This window comes from Oncorhynchus kisutch, unplaced genomic scaffold (assembly GCF_002021735.2).
Source record: "Oncorhynchus kisutch isolate 150728-3 unplaced genomic scaffold, Okis_V2 scaffold2202, whole genome shotgun sequence".
Lineage (NCBI taxonomy): Eukaryota > Metazoa > Chordata > Actinopteri > Salmoniformes > Salmonidae > Oncorhynchus > Oncorhynchus kisutch.
The window spans coordinates 927,306-947,583 of NW_022264147.1; the positions used below are offsets into that span (position 1 = coordinate 927,306).

At 52.0% G+C, this 20,278-nt stretch overlaps 1 protein-coding gene across 1 annotated transcript in view; it reads right to left on the reverse strand.

The window, feature by feature from the left end:
* The window catches only part of LOC109886633 (LARGE xylosyl- and glucuronyltransferase 1-like), a 121,396-nt gene extending 106,630 nt beyond the window's left edge, over window positions 1-14,766 (reverse strand). The window contains exon 1 of the mRNA XM_031819488.1: window positions 14,553-14,766. Within this exon, the coding sequence (XP_031675348.1) occupies window positions 14,553-14,658 (106 nt within the window). The 5' untranslated portion in view covers window positions 14,659-14,766. The remainder of the gene's footprint in view (window positions 1-14,552) is intronic.
* Between the last annotated feature and the right edge of the window lie 5,512 nt (window positions 14,767-20,278).

Here is a 20,278-nt window from a genome sequence, read left to right on the forward strand (position 1 = left end):
TGTTTGGCGTCCTCACTGTTCCCCTGCTCAGTTCTGTTTGGCGTCCTCACTGTTCCCCCGCTCAGTTCTGTTTGGCGTCCTCTGTTTGGTGTCCTCACTGTTCCCCCGCTCAGTTCTGTTTGGCGTCCTCACTGTTCCCCTGCCCAGTTCTGTTTGGCGTCCTCACTGTTCCCCCGCCCAGTTCTGTTTGGCGTCCTCTGTTTGGTGTCCTCACTGTTCCCCCGCTCAGTTCTGTTTGGTGTCCTCACTGTTCCCCCGCCCAGTTCTGTTTGGTGTCCTCTCTGTTCCCCCGCTCAGTTCTGTTTGGTGTCCTCACTGTTCCCCCGCTCAGTTCTGTTTGGTGTCCTCTCTGTTCCCCCACTCAGTTCTGTTTGGTGTCCTCACTGTTCCCCACTCAGTTCTGTTTGGCGTCCTCACTGTTCCCCCCGCTCAGTTCTGTTTGGCGTCCTCACTGTTCCCCCCACTCAGTTCTGTTTGGTGTCCTCACTGTTCCCCCGCTCAGTTCTGTTTGGTGTCCTCACTGTTCCCCCGCCCAGTTCTGTTTGGCGTCCTCTGTTTGGTGCCCTCACTGTTCCCCCGCTCAGTTCTGTTTGGCGTCCTCACTGTTCCCCTGCTCAGTTCTGTTTGGCGTCCTCACTGTTCCCCTGCCCAGTTATGTTTGGCGTCCTCACTGTTCCCCCGCCCAGTTCTGTTTGGCGTCCTCTGTTTGGTGTCCTCACTGTTCCCCCCGCTCAGTTCTGTTTGGCGTCCTCACTGTTCCCCTGCTCAGTTCTGTTTGGTGTCCTCACTGTTCCCCCCGCTCAGTTCTGTTTGGCGTCCTCTCTGTTCCCCCGCTCAGTTCTGTTTGGCGTCCTCACTGTTCCCCTGCTCAGTTCTGTTTGGCGTCCTCACTGTTCCCCTGCCCAGTTCTGTTTGGCGTCCTCACTGTTCCCCCGCCCAGTTCTGTTTGGCGTCCTCTGTTTGGTGTCCTCACTGTTCCCCCGCTCAGTTCTGTTTGGCGTCCTCACTGTTCCCCTGCTCAGTTCTGTTTGGTGTCCTCACTGTTCCCCCGCTCAGTTCTGTTTGGCGTCCTCTGTTTGGCGTCCTCACTGTTCCTCTGCCCAGTTCTGTTTGGCGTCCTCTCTGTTCCCCCGCTCAGTTCTGTTTGGCGTCCTCACTGTTCCCCTGCTCAGTTCTGTTTGGCGTCCTCACTGTTCCCCTGCCCAGTTCTGTTTGGCGTCCTCACTGTTCCCCCGCCCAGTTCTGTTTGGCGTCCTCTGTTTGGTGTCCTCACTGTTCCCCCGCTCAGTTCTGTTTGGTGTCCTCACTGTTCCCCCACTCAGTTCTGTTTGGTGTCCTCACTGTTCCCCCGCCCAGTTCTGTTTGGTGTCCTCTCTGTTCCCCCGCTCAGTTCTGTTTGGTGTCCTCACTGTTCCCCCGCTCAGTTCTGTTTGGTGTCCTCTCTGTTCCCCCACTCAGTTCTGTTTGGTGTCCTCAATGTTCCCCCGCTCAGTTCTGTTTGGTGTCCTCACTGTTCCCCTGCTCAGTTCTGTTTGGTGTCCTCACTGTTCCCCCGCCCAGTTCTGTTTGGTGTCCTCACTGTTCCCCCGCCCAGTTCTGTTTGGTGTCCTCACTGTTCCCCTGCTCAGTTCTGTTTGGTGTCCTCACTGTTCCCCCGCCCAGTTCTGTTTGGTGTCCTCACTGTTCCCCCGCTCAGTTCTGTTTGGTGTCCTCTCTGTTCCCCCGCTCAGTTCTGTTTGGCGTCCTCTCTGTTCCCCCGCTCAGTTCTGTTTGGTGTCCTCACTGTTCCCCCGCTCAGTTCTGTTTGGTGTCCTCACTGTTCCCCCGCTCAGTTCTGTTTGGTGTCCTCACTGTTCCCCCCGCCCAGTTCTGTTTGGTGTCCTCACTGTTCCCATGCCCAGGTCTGTTTGGTGTCCTCTCTGTTCCCCCGCTCAGTTCTGTTTGGCGTCCTCTGTTTGGTGTCCTCACTGTTCCCCCGCTCAGTTCTGTTTGGTGTCCTCACTGTTCCCCCGCTCAGTTCTGTTTGGCGTCCTCACTGTTCCCCTGCTCAGGTCTGTTTGGCGTCCTCACTGTTCCCCTGCCCAGTTATGTTTGGCGTCCTCACTGTTCCCCCGCCCAGTTCTGTTTGGCGTCCTCTGTTTGGTGTCCTCACTGTTCCCCCGCTCAGTTCTGTTTGGTGTCCTCACTGTTCCCCTGCTCAGTTCTGTTTGGCGCCCTCACTGTTCCCCTGCCCAGTTATGTTTGGCGTCCTCACTGTTCCCCCGCCCAGTTCTGTTTGGCGTCCTCTGTTTGGTGTCCTCACTGTTCCCCCGCTCAGTTCTGTTTGGCGTCCTCACTGTTCCCCTGCTCAGTTCTGTTTGGCGTCCTCACTGTTCCCCCGCTCAGTTCTGTTTGGCGTCCTCTGTTTGGCGTCCTCACTGTTCCCCTGCCCAGTTCTGTTTGGTGTCCTCACTGTTCCCCCGCTCAGTTCTGTTTGGCGTCCTCTGTTTGGCATCCTCACTGTTCCCCTGCCCAGTTCTGTTTGGTGTCCTCACTGTTCCCCCACTCAGTTCTGTTTGGTGTCCTCTGTTTGGCGTCCTCACTGTTCCCCCGCTCAGTTCTGTTTGGTGTCCTCTCTGTTCCCCTGCTCAGTTCTGTTTGGTGTCCTCACTGTTCCCCCGCTCAGTTCTGTTTGGTGTCCTCTCTGTTCCCCCGCTTAGTTCTGTTTGGTGTCCTCACTGTTCCCCCGCTCAGTTCTGTTTGGCGTCCTCTGTTTGGTGTCCTCACTGTTCCCCCGCTCAGTTCTGTTTGGTGTCCTCACTGTTCCCCCACTCAGTTCTGTTTGGTGTCCTCACTGTTCCCCCGCCCAGTTCTGTTTGGTGTCCTCTCTGTTCCCCCGCTCAGTTCTGTTTGGTGTCCTCACTGTTCCCCCGCTCAGTTCTGTTTGGTGTCCTCTCTGTTCCCCCGCTCAGTTCTGTTTGGTGTCCTCACTGTTCCCCCGCTCAGTTCTGTTTGGTGTCCTCACTGTTCCCTGCTCAGTTCTGTTTGGTGTCCTCACTGTTCCCCCGCCCAGTTCTGTTTGGTGTCCTCACTGTTCCCCCGCTCAGTTCTGTTTGGTGTCCTCTCTGTTCCCCCGCTCAGTTCTGTTTGGTGTCCTCACTGTTCCCCCGCTCAGTTCTGTTTGGTGTCCTCTCTGTTCCCCCGCTCAGTTCTGTTTGGCGTCCTCACTGTTCCCCCACTCAGTTCTGTTTGGCGTCCTCACTGTTCCCCCGCTCAGTTCTGTTTGGTGTCCTCACTGTTCCCCCGCCCAGTTCTGTTTGGCGTCCTCTGTTTGGTGCCCTCACTGTTCCCCCGCTCAGTTCTGTTTGGCGTCCTCACTGTTCCCCTGCTCAGTTCTGTTTGGCGTCCTCACTGTTCCCCTGCCCAGTTATGTTTGGCGTCCTCACTGTTCCCCCGCCCAGTTCTGTTTGGCGTCCTCTGTTTGGTGTCCTCACTGTTCCCCCGCTCAGTTCTGTTTGGCGTCCTCACTGTTCCCTGCTCAGTTCTGTTTGGCGTCCTCACTGTTCCCCTGCTCAGTTCTGTTTGGTGTCCTCACTGTTCCCCCGCTCAGTTCTGTTTGGCGTCCTCTCTGTTCCCCCGCTCAGTTCTGTTTGGCGTCCTCACTGTTCCCCCGCTCAGTTCTGTTTGGCGTCCTCCCTGTTCCCCTGCCCAGTTCTGTTTGGCGTCCTCACTGTTCCCCCGCCCAGTTCTGTTTGGCGTCCTCTGTTTGGTGTCCTCACTGTTCCCCCGCTCAGTTCTGTTTGGCGTCCTCACTGTTCCCCTGCTCAGTTCTGTTTGGCGTCCTCACTGTTCCCCCGCTCAGTTCTGTTTGGCGTCCTCTCTGTTCCCCCGCTCAGTTCTGTTTGGCGTCCTCACTGTTCCCCTGCTCAGTTCTGTTTGGCGTCCTCACTGTTCCCCTGCCCAGTTCTGTTTGGCGTCCTAACTGTTCCCCCGCCCAGTTCTGTTTGGCGTCCTCTGTTTGGTGTCCTCACTGTTCCCCCGCTCAGTTCTGTTTGGCGTCCTCACTGTTCCCCTGCTCAGTTCTGTTTGGCGTCCTCACTGTTCCCCCGCTCAGTTCTGTTTGGCGTCCTCTGTTTGGCGTCCTCACTGTTCCCCTGCCCATTTCTGTTTGGTGTCCTCACTGTTCCCCCGCTCAGTTCTGTTTGGCGTCCTCTGTTTGGCATCCTCACTGTTCCCCTGCCCAGTTCTGTTTGGTGTCCTCACTGTTCCCCCACTCAGTTCTGTTTGGTGTCCTCACTGTTCCCCCGCTCAGTTCTGTTTGGTGTCCTCTCTGTTCCCCCGCTCAGTTCTGTTTGGTGTCCTCACTGTTCCCCGCTCAGTTCTGTTTGGCGTCCTCTGTTTGGTGTCCTCACTGTTCCCCCGCTCAGTTCTGTTTGGTGTCCTCACTGTTCCCCCACTCAGTTCTGTTTGGTGTCCTCACTGTTCCCCCGCCCAGTTCTGTTTGGTGTCCTCTCTGTTCCCCCGCTCAGTTCTGTTTGGTGTCCTCACTGTTCCCCCGCTCAGTTCTGTTTGGTGTCCTCACTGTTCCCCCGCTCAGTTCTGTTTGGTGTCCTCACTGTTCCCTGCTCAGTTCTGTTTGGTGTCCTCACTGTTCCCCCGCCCAGTTCTGTTTGGTGTCCTCACTGTTCCACCGCTCAGTTCTGTTTGGTGTCCTCTCTGTTCCCCCGCTCAGTTCTGTTTGGTGTCCTCACTGTTCCCCCGCTCAGTTCTGTTTGGCGTCCTCACTGTTCCCCTGCTCAGTTCTGTTTGGCGTCCTCACTGTTCCCCTGCCCAGTTATGTTTGGCGTCCCTCACTGTTCCCCCGCCCAGTTCTGTTGGCGTCCTCTGTTTGGTGTCCTCACTGTTGCCCCGCTCAGTTCTGTTTGGCGTCCTCACTGTTCCCCTGCTCAGTTCTGTTTGGTGTCATCACTGTTCCCCCGCTCAGTTCTGTTTGGCGTCCTCTCTGTTCCCCCGCTCAGTTCTGTTGGCGTCCTCACTGTTCCTTTGCTCAGTTCTGTTTGGCGTCCTCACTGTTCCCCTGCCCAGTTCTGTTTGGCGTCCTCACTGTTCCCCCGCCCAGTTCTGTTTGGCGTCCTCTGTTTGGGTGTCCTCACTGTTCCCCCGCTCAGTTCTGTTTGGCGTCCTCACTGTTCCCCTGCTCAGTTCTGTTTGGCGTCCTCACTGTTCCCCCGCTCAGTTCTGTTTGGCGTCCTCTGTTTGGTGTCCTCACTGTTCCCCCGCTCAGTTCTGTTTGGCGTCCTCACTGTTCCCCTGCCCAGTTCTGTTTGGCGTCCTCACTGTTCCCCCGCCCAGTTCTGTTTGGCGTCCTCTGTTTGGTGTCCTCACTGTTCCCCCGCTCAGTTCTGTTTGGTGTCCTCACTGTTCCCCCGCCCAGTTCTGTTTGGTGTCCTCTCTGTTCCCCCGCTCAGTTCTGTTTGGTGTCCTCACTGTTCCCCCGCTCAGTTCTGTTTGGTGTCCTCTCTGTTCCCCCACTCAGTTCTGTTTGGTGTCCTCACTGTTCCCCACTCAGTTCTGTTTGGCGTCCTCACTGTTCCCCCCGCTCAGTTCTGTTTGGCGTCCTCACTGTTCCCCCCACTCAGTTCTGTTTGGTGTCCTCACTGTTCCCCCGCTCAGTTCTGTTTGGTGTCCTCACTGTTCCCCCGCCCAGTTCTGTTTGGCGTCCTCTGTTTGGTGCCCTCACTGTTCCCCCGCTCAGTTCTGTTTGGCGTCCTCACTGTTCCCCTGCTCAGTTCTGTTTGGCGTCCTCACTGTTCCCCTGCCCAGTTATGTTTGGCGTCCTCACTGTTCCCCCGCCCAGTTCTGTTTGGCGTCCTCTGTTTGGTGTCCTCACTGTTCCCCCGCTCAGTTCTGTTTGGCGTCCTCACTGTTCCCCTGCTCAGTTCTGTTTGGTGTCCTCACTGTTCCCCTGCTCAGTTCTGTTTGGCGTCCTCACTGTTCCCCTGCCCAGTTCTGTTTGGCGTCCTCACTGTTCCCCCCGCCCAGTTCTGTTTGGCGTCCTCTGTTTGGTGTCCTCACTGTTCCCCCGCTCAGTTCTGTTTGGCGTCCTCACTGTTCCCCTGCTCAGTTCTGTTTGGTGTCCTCACTGTTCCCCCGCTCAGTTCTGTTTGGCGTCCTCTGTTTGGCGTCCTCACTGTTCCTCTGCCCAGTTCTGTTTGGCGTCCTCTCTGTTCCCCCGCTCAGTTCTGTTTGGCGTCCTCACTGTTCCCCTGCTCAGTTCTGTTTGGCGTCCTCACTGTTCCCCTGCCCAGTTCTGTTTGGCGTCCTCACTGTTCCCCCGCCCAGTTCTGTTTGGCGTCCTCTGTTTGGTGTCCTCACTGTTCCCCCGCTCAGTTCTGTTTGGTGTCCTCTCTGTTCCCCCACTCAGTTCTGTTTGGTGTCCTCACTGTTCCCCACTCAGTTCTGTTTGGCGTCCTCACTGTTCCCCCCGCTCAGTTCTGTTTGGCGTCCTCACTGTTCCCCCCACTCAGTTCTGTTTGGTGTCCTCACTGTTCCCCCGCTCAGTTCTGTTTGGTGTCCTCACTGTTCCCCCGCCCAGTTCTGTTTGGCGTCCTCTGTTTGGTGCCCTCACTGTTCCCCCGCTCAGTTCTGTTTGGCGTCCTCACTGTTCCCCTGCTCAGTTCTGTTTGGCGTCCTCACTGTTCCCCTGCCCAGTTATGTTTGGCGTCCTCACTGTTCCCCCGCCCAGTTCTGTTTGGCGTCCTCTGTTTGGTGTCCTCACTGTTCCCCCGCTCAGTTCTGTTTGGCGTCCTCACTGTTCCCCTGCTCAGTTCTGTTTGGTGTCCTCACTGTTCCCCTGCTCAGTTCTGTTTGGCGTCCTCACTGTTCCCCTGCCCAGTTCTGTTTGGCGTCCTCACTGTTCCCCCGCCCAGTTCTGTTTGGCGTCCTCTGTTTGGTGTCCTCACTGTTCCCCCGCTCAGTTCTGTTTGGCGTCCTCACTGTTCCCCTGCTCAGTTCTGTTTGGTGTCCTCACTGTTCCCCCGCTCAGTTCTGTTTGGCGTCCTCTGTTTGGCGTCCTCACTGTTCCTCTGCCCAGTTCTGTTTGGCGTCCTCTCTGTTCCCCCGCTCAGTTCTGTTTGGCGTCCTCACTGTTCCCCTGCTCAGTTCTGTTTGGCGTCCTCACTGTTCCCCTGCCCAGTTCTGTTTGGCGTCCTCACTGTTCCCCCGCCCAGTTCTGTTTGGCGTCCTCTGTTTGGTGTCCTCACTGTTCCCCCGCTCAGTTCTGTTTGGTGTCCTCACTGTTCCCCCACTCAGTTCTGTTTGGTGTCCTCACTGTTCCCCCGCCCAGTTCTGTTTGGTGTCCTCTCTGTTCCCCCGCTCAGTTCTGTTTGGTGTCCTCACTGTTCCCCCGCTCAGTTCTGTTTGGTGTCCTCTCTGTTCCCCCACTCAGTTCTGTTTGGTGTCCTCAATGTTCCCCCGCTCAGTTCTGTTTGGTGTCCTCACTGTTCCCCTGCTCAGTTCTGTTTGGTGTCCTCACTGTTCCCCCGCCCAGTTCTGTTTGGTGTCCTCACTGTTCCCCTGCTCAGTTCTGTTTGGTGTCCTCACTGTTCCCCCGCCCAGTTCTGTTTGGTGTCCTCACTGTTCCCCCGCTCAGTTCTGTTTGGTGTCCTCTCTGTTCCCCCGCTCAGTTCTGTTTGGTGTCCTCACTGTTCCCCCGCTCAGTTCTGTTTGGTGTCCTCACTGTTCCCCTGCCCAGTTCTGTTTGGCGTCCTCTGTTTGGCGTCCTCACTGTTCCCCTGCCCAGTTCTGTTTGGTGTCCTCACTGTTCCCCCCGCTCAGTTCTGTTTGGCGTCCTCTGTTTGGCGTCCTCACTGTTCCCCTGCCCAGTTCTGTTTGGTGTCCTCACTGTTCCCCCTGCTCAGTTCTGTTTGGTGTCCTCACTGTTCCCCCGCTCAGTTCTGTTTGGTGTCCTCTCTGTTCCCCCACTCAGTTCTGTTTGGTGTCCTCAATGTTCCCCCGCTCAGTTCTGTTTGGTGTCCTCTCTGTTCCCCCGCTCAGTTCTGTTTGGTGTCCTCACTGTTCCCCCGCCCAGTTCTGTTTGGCGTCCTCACTGTTCCCCACTCAGTTCTGTTTGGCGTCCTCACTGTTCCCCCTGCTCAGTTCTGTTTGGTGTCCTCACTGTTCCCCCGCTCAGTTCTGTTTGGTGTCCTCTCTGTTCCCCCACTCAGTTCTGTTTGGTGTCCTCAATGTTCCCCCGCTCAGTTCTGTTTGGTGTCCTCTCTGTTCCCCCGCTCAGTTCTGTTTGGTGTCCTCACTGTTCCCCCGCTCAGTTCTGTTTGGTGTCCTCACTGTTCCCCTGCCCAGTTCTGTTTGGCGTCCTCTGTTTGGCGTCCTCACTGTTCCCCTGCCCAGTTCTGTTTGGTGTCCTCACTGTTCCCCCCGCTCAGTTCTGTTTGGCGTCCTCTGTTTGGCGTCCTCACTGTTCCCCTGCCCAGTTCTGTTTGGTGTCCTCACTGTTCCCCCACTCAGTTCTGTTTGGTGTCCTCTGTTTGGCGTCCTCACTGTTCCCCCGCCCAGTTCTGTTTGGCGTCCTCACTGTTCCCCACTCAGTTCTGTTTGGCGTCCTCACTGTTCCCCCTGCTCAGTTCTGTTTGGTGTCCTCACTGTTCCCCTGCTCAGTTCTGTTTGGTGTCCTCACTGTTCCCCTGCTCAGTTCTGTTTGGCGTCCTCTCTGTTCCCCCGCTCAATTCTGTTCGGTGTCCTCTGTTTGGTGTCCTCACTGTTCCCCTGCTCAGTTCTGTTTGGCGTCCTCTGTTTGGTGTCCTCACTGTTCCCCTGCTCAGTTCTGTTTGGCGTCCTCTGTTTTGTGTCCTCACTGTTCCCCTGCTCAGTTCTGTTTGGCGTCCTCTGTTTGGTGTCCTCACTGTTCCCCTGCCCAGTTCTGTTTGGCGAGCTCTGTTCCCCTGCTCAGTTCTGTTTGGCGTCCTCTGTTTGGTGTCCTCACTGTTCCCCTGCCCAGTTCTGTTTGGCGAGCTCTGTTCCACCGCTCAACGCCGGGCGCCAGGTGATTCACGCAGGCTGTCAGGTGAGCGGGATGCTGTCACACGAAGGATGCTCCCGCCCCTCTGCCCGCCAGGCTGCCACACGCCAGATGTCTCCTCGGTAACGGTGTGAACGGAAGCATGATAGGGGAAAACTCCCAATAAATGTGTCATACATGAACGACCAGGGAGCATCACAGGGGAGCAGGGAGCATCACAGGGGAGCAGGGAGCATCACAGGGGACCAGGGAGCATCACAGGGGAGCAGGGAGCATCACAGGGGAGCAGGGAGCATCACAGGGGAGCAGGGCATCCAAACAGGGGAGCAGGGCATCCAAACAGGGGAGCAGGGAGCATCACAGGGGACCAGGGAGCATCACAGGGGAGCAGGGAGCATCACAGGGGAGCAGAGGGCATCACAGGGGACCAGGGAGCATCACAGGGGACCAGGGAGCATCACAGGGGACCAGGGAGCATCACAGGGGAGCAGGGCATCCAAACAGGGGAGCATCACAGGGGAGCAGAGGGCATCACAGGGGAGCAGGGCATCCAAACAGGGGAGCAGGGAGCATCACAGGGGAGCAGGGAGCATCACAGGGGACCAGGGAGCATCACAGGGGAGCAGGAGGCATCACAGGGGAGCAGGGCATCCAAACAGACCATGAATCACCTGGTGCAATTTGGGACACAGAGGCCTGAGTGGTAGGTGTTTGGACACACTAGTTGGCTAAGAGGTCCATTAGATGATAGGACCACTAAGGACTGAATACGGTGATAGATACAGTAGGGCCACTAAGGACTGAATAAGGTGATAGATACAGTAGGATCACTAAGGACTGAATAAGGTGATAGATACAGTAGGACCACTAAGGACTGAATAAGGTGTTAGATACAGTAGGATCACTAAGGACTGAATAAGGTGATAGATACAGTAGGACCACTAAGGACTGAATAAGGTGATAGATACAGTAAGGACTGAATAAGGTGTTAGTGATCCTACTGTATCTAAGGACTGAATGGCTGTTCAGCTCCAATAGTTTTGTTTCTTTCTTCGTTTTTCTTCTCCCCAATTTCGTGTTTACGACCTTGTCACATCGCTGCAACTCCCCAACGGGCTCGGGAGAGGAGAAGGTCGAGTCATGCGTGTTCTGAAACTGAACCCGCCAAACCGCGCCTAACACCCGCCCGCTTAACCCGGGAACTCAGCTGCACCAACGGGTCGGAGGAAAGACTGTTCAACTGATGACCGAAGTCAGCCTGCAGGCGCCCGGCCTGCCACAAGGAGTCACTAGAGCGTGATGAGCCAAGTAAAGGGCCCCCCAGGCCAAACCCTCCAAAGTCTCTCTGGATAAGAGAGTCAGCTAAATTACTCCCTACTGTACGTCTCTCTGGATAAGAGAGTCAGCTAAATGACTCACTACTGTAAGTCTCTCTGGATAAGAGAGTCAGCTAAATGACTCCCTACTGTAAGTCTCTCTGGATAAGAGATTCAGCTAAATGACTCACTGAATAAGAGAGTCAGCTAAATTACTCACTACTGTAAGTCTCTCTGGATAAGAGATTCAGCTAAATTACTCCCTACTGTAAATCTCTCTGGATTAGAGAGTCAGCTAAATGGCTCACTACTGTAAGTCTCTCTGGATAAGAGAGTCAGCTAAATGACTCACTGAATAAGAGAGTCAGCTAAATTACTCCCTACTGTAAGTCTCTCTGGATAAGAGAGTCAGCTAAATGACTCACTACTGTAAGTCTCTCTGGATAAGAGAGTCAACTAAATGACTCACTGAATAAGAGTCAGCTAAATGACTCCCTACTGTAAGTCTCTCTGGATAAGAGAGTCAGCTAAATGACTCACTACTGTAAGTCTCTCTGGATAAGAGATCCAGCTAAATGACTCCCTACTGTAAGTCTCTCTGGATAAGAGAGTCAGCTAAATGACTCACTGAATAAGAGAGTCAGCTAAATTACTCACTACTGTAAGTCTCTCTGGATAAGAGATTCAGCTAAATTACTCCCTACTGTAAATCTCTCTGGATTAGAGAGTCAGCTAAATGGCTCACTACTGTAAGTCTCTCTGGATAAGAGAGTCAGCTAAATGACTCACTGAATAAGAGAGTCAGCTAAATTACTCCCTACTGTAAGTCTCTCTGGATAAGAGAGTCAGCTAAATGACTCACTACTGTAAGTCTCTCTGGATAAGAGAGTCAGCTAAATGACTCACTGAATAAGAGTCAGCTAAATGACTCCCTACTGTAAGTCTCTCTGGATAAGAGAGTCAGCTAAATGACTCACTACTGTAAGTCTCTCTGGATAAGAGATCCAGCTAAATGACTCCCTACTGTAAGTCTCTCTGGATAAGAGAGTCAGCTAAATGACTCACTGAATAAGAGAGTCAGCTAAATGACTCACTGAGAGTCAGCTAAATGACTCACTACTGTAAGTCTCTCTGGATAAGAGAGTCAGCTAAATGACTCACTGAATAAGAGAGTCAGCTAAATGACTCCCTACTGTAAGTCTCTGGATCAGACCTGCAGATGGTAACATTACATTTGAATGTGCTGCTGTTCCCATGACAGAAACCAGTCTGGATAATGTTCCCATGACGGGAAAACAGCCTGTTTCCTGTGTGTTGGATAATGTTCCCATGACAGAAAACAGCCTGTTTCCTGTGTGTTGGATAATGTTCCCATGACAGAAAACAGCCTGTTTCCTGTGTGTTGGATAATGTTCCCATGACAGAAAACAGTCTGGATAATGATCCCATGACAGAAAACAGACTGGATAATGTTCCCATGACAGAAAACAGTCTGGATAATGTTCACATAGATGATGAGTTTTACAGAAAAAGACAGACTGAAAAGTAAAGGAAGTGGCCAGGCGGTGGCGTAAAGACCAGGTCCAACTGGCTGCTCTGTCCTGTGTGAATACTGCCATACGCAATCACAGAGCACCTCAAACAAAACACACAAACCACTGTTCATTCAGACCGAGCCAATCCATTCAGTTTAATTACAGCCTGGATGAAATAGACTTTAGAAGGGGCTCAGGGGCTCTGAGAGGGGGGGGGTCCTCTCCCTGCGTATGTCTCCTGTCCCTGCCTCCGTACCCCAAAACGAGGACCAGGGGAATATAAATCTGAGCCGAAACAAAAAGGGTGACATTTCATTAAGGAGGGAGCTGGTTGCTGTACCCCGCCCAGTACAAATCACACCAAGGCCGGGGGGGGGGGGGGGGAAGAGGACACCGCAACATTCTGAAACCCTTTAACCAATCACACACAACACTGTTTAAAAAGGAGAATGTAGCCTGAGTCCTCAGACTAAAAGAGATGAACAGTCACTGTGCTAGCCTAGCGCTGCTGTAGCCTGGGACCTCCGACTAAAAGAGATGAACAGTCACTGTGCTAGCCTAGCTCTGCTGTAGCCTGGGTCGTCAGACTAAAAGAGATGAACAATCACTGTGCTAGCCTGGCACAGACTAGTGAGAAAGAGAGGCCTGATCAGAGGAGAGAAGCCCTGTTACAGCACATAGACATGACTAGAGAGAGAGGCCTGATCAGAGGAGAGAAGCCCTGGTACAGCATCTAGACATGACTAGAGAGAGAGAGGCCTGGTCAGAGGAGAGAAGCCCTGGTACAGCATCTAGACATGACTCGAGAGAGAGAGAGGCCTGGTCAGAGGAGAGAAGCCCTGGTACAGCATCTAGACCATATCACCTCCACCCTACCTGACACCCTTGACCCACTCCAATTTGCTTACCGCCCAAATAGGTCCACAGACGATGCAATCTCAACCACACTGCACACTGCCCTAACCCATCTGGACAAGAGGAATACCTATGTGAGAATGCTGTTCATCGACTACAGCTCGGCATTCAACACCATAGTACCCTCCAAGCTCGTCATCAAGCTCGAGACCCTGGGTCTCGACCCCGCCCTGTGCAACTGGGTACTGGACTTCCTGACGGGCCGCCCCCAGGTGGTGAGGGTAGGCAACAACATCTCCTCCCCGCTGATCCTCAACACTGGGGCCCCACAAGGGTGCGTTCTGAGCCCTCTCCTGTACTCCCTGTTCACCCACGACTGCGTGGCCACGCACGCCTCCAACTCAATCATCAAGTTTGCGGACGACACAACAGTGGTAGGCTTGATTACCAACAACGACGAGACGGCTTACAGGGAGGAGGTGAGGGCCCTCGGAGTGTGGTGTCAGGAAAATAACCTCACACTCAACGTCAACAAAACTAAGGAGATGATTGTGGACTTCAGGAAACAGCAGAGGGAACACCCCCCCATCCACATCGATGGAACAGTAGTGGAGAGGGTAGCAAGTTTTAAGTTCCTCGGCATACACATCACAGACAAACTGAATTGGTCCACTCACACAGACAGCATCGTGAGGAAGGCGCAGCAGCGCCTCTTCAACCTCAGGAGGCTGAAGAAATTCGGCTTGTCACCAAAAGCACTCACAAACTTCTACAGATGCACAATCGAGAGCATCCTGGCGGGCTGTATCACCGCCTGGTATGGCAACTGCACCGCCCTCAACCGTAAGGCTCTCCAGAGGGTAGTGAGGTCTGCACAACGCATCACCGGGGGCAAACTACCTGCCCTCCAGGACACCTACACCACCCGATGCTACAGGAAGGCCATAAAGATCATCAAGGACATCAACCACCCGAGCCACTGCCTGTTCACCCCGCTGTCATCCAGAAGGCGAGGTCAGTACAGGTGCATCAAAGCTGGGACCGAGAGACTGAAAAACAGCTTCTATCTCAAGGCCATCAGACTGTTAAACAGCCACCACTAACATTGAGTGGCTACTGCCAACACACTGTCAATGCCACTGACTCTACTCCAGCCACTTTAATCATGGGAATTGATGGGAAATGATGTAAATATATCACTAGCCACTTTAAACAATGCTACCTTATATAATGTTACTTACCCTACATTATTCATCTCATATGCATACGTAGATACTGTACTCTATATCATCGACTGCATCCTTATGTAATACATGTATCACTAGCCACTTTAACTATGCCACTTGGTTTACATACTCATCTCATATGTATATACTGTACTCGATATCATCTACTGTATCTTGCCTATGCTGCTCTGTACCATCACTCATTCATATATCCTTATGTACATATTCTTTATCCCCTTACACTGCGTATAAGACAGTAGTTTTTTTTGGAATTGTTAGTTAGATCACTTGTTCGTTATTACTGCATTGTCGGAACTAGAAGCACAAGCATTTCGCTAAACTCGCATTAACATCTGCTAACAATGTGTATGTGACAAATACATTTGATTTGATTTGATTTGATTTGACATGACTAGAGAGAGAGAGGCCTGGTCAGAGGAGAGAAGCCCTGGTACAGCATCTAGACATGACTAGAGAGAGAGAGGCCTGGTCAGAGGAGAGAAGCCCTGGTACAGCATCTAGACATGACTAGAGAGAGAGAGGCCTGGTCAGAGGAGAGAAGCCCTGGTACAGCATCAGGTGGTTCAGGAGAGTTGGGTCCTACCTTGGAAGTTGCCAGCGGAGAGGTAGAGCCAGGTGAGTGCGGGGATGAAGAGCAGGGCGAGGGAGGCAGCGAGGAACTTCCTGCGCCCGCGACACATTCCCAGCATCCTCTGTGGCGATGGCCCAGAACGAGAGGTGGAGCAACCTCTGAAGTCTGACCTCTATGTGGGTAGCAGCTGTTGGCCGGGTGGGGGCATGATACTGTCTGAGGGGAGAGGAGAGGAGGGGAAGAGAGAGGAGGGGAGAGGAGAGGACAGGAGGGGAGAGGAGAGGACAGGAGGGGAAGAGAGAGGAGGGGAGATGAGAGAGGACAGGAGGGGAGTGAGAAGAGGAGGGGAGAGGAGAGGAGGGGAAGAGAGAGGAGGGGAGAGGAGAGGAGGGGAAGAGAGAGGAGGGGAGAGGAGAGGACAGGAGAGGAGAGGACAGGAGAGGAGAGAGAGGAGGGAGAGGAGAGAGGACAGGAATTGAGAGAGGACAGGAGATGAGAGAGGACAGGAGAGGAGAGAAGACAGGAGGGGAGTGAGAAGAGGAGGGGAGAGATGGGAAGAGAGAGGAGAGATAAGAGAGGAGGGTGAGAGAGTTGAGGAGGGGGAGAGAGGTGAGGAGGGGGAGAGAGGGGAAGAGGGGAGAGAGGAATGGAGGGGGAGAGGAGGGGAGAGACAGGACAGGACAGGTTAGATCATAACAGGGAGTATAAAAATGATTTTCAATGATGATTGTTTTGCCCCAAAGATCAGAATTCATAGGGGGTAAAGGCATACATAATTATAGTGAATGTTTCAAATGGAACTTTTCCACTGAAGCTACTTCCGAGAAGACCCTGTTTAAGTCTCTAGACCCTGTTTAAGTCTCTAGATCCTGTTAAAGTCTCTAGACCCTGTTAAAGTCTCTAGACCCTGTTAAAGTCTCTAGAGGTGTCCAAGTTGTGTCCCGAATTCCTGTCAGACCAATATATGAATCACAAATTCAGGGGGAAAAGTTCAGCAGTTTGAATGAATTAGACTCACAGATGTGTTTGTTCTCTTTCTCCCAGATATCTCACTCTCTCACACACACACACACACACACACACACACACACACACACACACACACACACACCCTTCCACTTTAGCCGCTATATTTCAGTCGATTCTCTCTGTAACGTAGAGCCAAAGCCTCTATTTATGATACAATAAATCCTCTTTCCATTACAAAACACGTTTGTCCGATTAGCCACATGACCCCAGTCACATGACCCCAGCCACATGACCCCAGCCACATGATCCCAGCCACATGACCCCAGCCACATGACCCCAGAACGACGAGGCTGCAGAACGACGAGGCTGCAGAACGACGGAGCTGTAGAACGACCGGGCTGCAGAACGACCGGGCTGCAGAACGACCGGGCTGCAGAACGACCGGGCTGTAGAACGATTTGATTTGGGTAGTCTGGAGGCAGTCCGGGGGCAGTTTGGAGGCAGTTTGGAGGCAGTCTGGAGGCAGTCCAGAGGCAGTCCGGGGGCAGTCCGGGGGCAGTCCGGGGGCCATCCACAGGCAGTCCAGAGGCAGTCTGGGGGCAGTCTGGAGGCAGTCCGGGGGCAGTCTGGAGGCAGTCCGGGGGCAGTCTGGAGGCAGTCCACAGGCAGTCCAGAGGCAGTCTGGATGCAGTCTGGAGGCAGTCCGGGGGCAGTCTGGAGGCAGTCCGGGGGCAGTCTGGAGGCAGTCCGGGGGCAGTCTGGAGGCAGTCCACAGGCAGTCCGGAGGCAGTCTGGATGCAGTCTGGAGGCAGTCCACAGGCAGTCCACTTTTAACCATTTATTTGGACTCCTCACATCTTAATCTTTGTTAAGAAAAAGACGTTGGGTCCTAGATTTATAAAATATTAAATGAATCCTATACATTGAAAATGGCCAATTCAGGTGCAATAAATTAGCTACATTTCTCAGAGTTAAAACAAACTTCTAAACAATATAATGTTTCAGGAAAGCTAATATATGTTTCAATCTGAGATGGGGGGGTGGGGGGGGGTGGGGGGTGTTAAATCCTCTTGTGCTTTTTGAGGTGGAACGACTCGAGGGAAGCGTGTCATTCTAGTCATTTCACTGGGAAAAACCTTGTCATGAATATTCATATACACGTTCAACTTTGAGAAAGCCAAACGTTGTTTGTCATATAGAGTTGAAGTCGGAAGTTTACATACACCTTAGCCAGATACATTTAAACTGTTTTTCACAATTCCTGACATTTAATCCTAGTAAAAATTCCCTGTTTTAGGTCAGTTAGGATCAACAATTTATTTTAAGAATGTGAAATGTCAGAATAATAGTAGAGAGAATGACTTATTTCAGCTTTTATTTCTTTCATCACATTCCCAGTGGGTCAGTAGTTTACATGCACTCAATTAGTATTTGGTAGCATTGCCTTTAAATAGTTTAACTTGGGTCAAGCCTTTCAGGTAGCCTTTCACAAGCTTCCCACAATAAGTTGGGTGAATTTTGGGCCATTCCTCCTGACAGAACTGGTGTAACTGAGTCAGGTTTGTAGGCCTCATTGCTCGCACACGCTTTTTCAGTTCTGCCCACAAATGTTCTATGGGATTGAGGTCAAGGCTTTGTGATGGCCACTCCAATACCTTGACTTTGTTGTCCTTAAGCCATTTTGCCACAACTTTGGAAGTATGCTTGGGGTCATTGTCCATTTGGAAGACCCATTTGCAAACAAGCTTTAATGTCCTGACTGATATCGTCAGATTTTGCTTCAATATATCCACATAAGTTTCTTTCCTCAATGCCATCTATTTTGTGAAGTGCACCAGTCCCTCCTGCAGCAAAGCACCCCCACAACATGATGCTGCCACCCCCGTGCTTCACAGTTGGGATGCTGTTCTTCGGCTTGCAAGCCTCCCCCTTTTCCTCCAAACATAACGATGGTCATTATGGCCAAACAGTTCAATTTTTGTTTCATCAGACCAGAGGACATTTCTCTAAAAAGTACAATCTTTGTCCCCATGTGCAGTTGCAAACCGTAGTCTGGCTTTTTTATGGCGGTTTTGGAGCAGTGGCTTCTTCCTTGCTGAGCGGCCTTTCAGGTTATGTCGATATAGGACTTGTTTTACTGTGGCTATAGATACTTTTGTACCTGTTTCCTCCAGCATCTTCACAAGGTCCTTTGCTGTTGTTCTGGGATTGAGTTGCACTTTTCGCACCAAAGTACATTCATCTCTAGGAGACAGAACGCATCTCCTTCCTGAGCGGTATGACGGCTGAATGGTCCCATGGTGTTTATACTTGCGTACTATTGTTTGTTGTCTTGACAGATTTCTTTTGATTTTCCCATGATGTCAAGCAAAGAGGCACTGAGTTTGAAGGTAGGCCTTGAAATACATCCACAGGTACACCTCCAATTGACTGAAATGATGTCAATTAGCCTATCAGAAGCTTCTAAAGCCATGACATCACTTTCTGGAATTTTCCAAGCTGTTTAAAGGCACAGTCAACTTAGTGTATGTAAACTTCTGACCCACTGGAATTGTGATACAGTGAATTATAAGTTAAATAATCTGTCTGTAAACAATTATTGGAAAAATGACTTGTGTCATGCACAAAGTAGATGTCCTAACCGACTTGCCAAAACTATAGTTTGTTAACAAGAAATTTGTGGAGTGGTTGAAAAACGAGTTTTAATGACTCCAACCTAAGTGTATGTAAACTTCAGACTTCAACTGTAGCTTTAGGGTACGGTAGGAAGCCTAAATATTGTCTGTTCTGTTGAGCATAACATTAGTTCTGTGGAGGTGACCTTTGCACCCAGCTGTGTCTGGGAAACATGACAGGGAGGAGGGAGAGTGGTTGGATCACACCCAGTCCCACAGCTGGACCAGAGGGACTTCCTGGCCCATGTGGGTCCCCAATCTGTTTATCCCTGGCTCTCTCACAGCTAACATCCCTAGCTGTCTCTGTCCCTAGCTGTCTCTGTCCCTAGCTGTCTCTGTCCCTAGCTAACATCCCTAGCTGTCCCTAGCTGCCTCTGTCCCTAGCTGCCTCTCTCACAGCTAACATCCCTAGCTGTCTGTCTCTAGCTGTCTCTCTCACAGCTAACATCCCTAGCTGTCTGTCTCTAGCTGTCTCTCTCACAGCTAACATCCCTAGCTGTCTGTCTCTAGCTGTCTCTCTCACAGCTAACATCTGTTGGGGAATAATCAGAATTGGTGGGTAACATAGATAAGATGTTTTATTTTCATGATATGCTTATGAGTTATTTCTCATAAGAATGTATTTTGTTGTACTATAGTGGTGGCCATTGGCAGTTATCTGTTCTATGTCAAGACTAAGTTGCATGGGCCGCAGAGAGGGGAGAGGTCAAGGTGTCATCATGTGTAAACATATCTTTTGCTCCACTGTGTCTGTGCCAGTCACTCCCTACTTTTCCCATCGGGGAGAGGAGGATGGCAGTGTCTGGAATCATTCTATGCTCCCCGTGAGCTTGTCCAGGATTGGTTGTATTTAGAATTGGTTGTATCTAAATGACAATTTGATATATGCCTCTTGATATGGAGGATTGGTTTATGGTTCTGGGTTTGAGTAAGGAGACAAAGCTGAACGATTTATTATGTCTATGCTGTCTGACTATGTGTGTTCTTTGCTATTAAAAGATCTCAGTTGCAATGTAGAAGGGGCTCTCAGAGAATTCATTGATAGACACTGAATTGATCTGAGAGTCACAGGGTTGTGATAGAGCTCATATAATTAAAGATGGACTTTGATAACTAACTCTGACTTGTGTTGTGGTTTGCTCTCATGATTTGGTAAATAGAGGACATTTCCACGACACATCCCTAGCTGTCTCTGTCCCTAGCTGTCTCTGTCCCTAGCTGTCTCTGTCCCTAGCTGTCTCTGTCCCTAGCTGTCTCTGTCCCTAGCTGTCTCTCTCACAGCTAACATCCCTAGCTGTCTCTGTCTCTAGCTGTCTCTCTCTCAGCTAACATCCCTAGCTGTCTCTAGCTGTCTCTGTCCCTAGCTGTCTCTGTCTCTAGCGGTCTCTCTCACAGCTAACATCCCTAGCTGTCTCTAGCTGTCTCTGTCCCTAGCTGCCTATCTCACAGCGAACATCTATAGCTGTCTCTGTCCCTAGCTGTCTCTGTCCCTAGCTGTCTCTGTCCCTAGCTGTCTCTCTCACAGCTAACATCCCTAGCTGTCTCTAGCTGTCTCTGTCCCTAGCTGTCTCTGTCTCTAGCGGTCTCTCTCACAGCTAACATCCCTAGCTGTCTCTAGCTGTCTCTGTCCCTAGCTGCCTCTCTCACAGCGAACATCTCTAGCTGTCTCTGTCTCTAGCTGTCTCTCTCTCAGCTAACATCCCTAGCTGTCTCTAGCTGTCTCTGTCCCTAGCTGTCTCTGTCTCTAGCGGTCTCTCTCACAGCTAACATCCCTAGCTGTCTCTAGCTGTCTCTGTCCCTAGCTGCCTCTCTCACAGCGAACATCTCTAGCTGTCTCTGTCCCTAGCTGTCTCTGTCCCTAGCTGTCTCTGTCCCTAGCTGTCTGTCTGTCTGTCTGTCTGTCTGTCTGTCTGTCTGTCTGTCTGGCTGGCTGTCTGGCTGTCTGGCTGGCTGGCTGTCTGTCTGGCTCTCCCTAGCTGGCTGTTTGTCTGTCCCTAGCTGTCTGTCTGTCTGTCTCTCCCTAGCTGGCTGTCTGTCTGTCTCTCCCTAGCTGTCTGTCTGCCTGTCTCTCCCTAGCTGGCTGTCTGTCTGTCT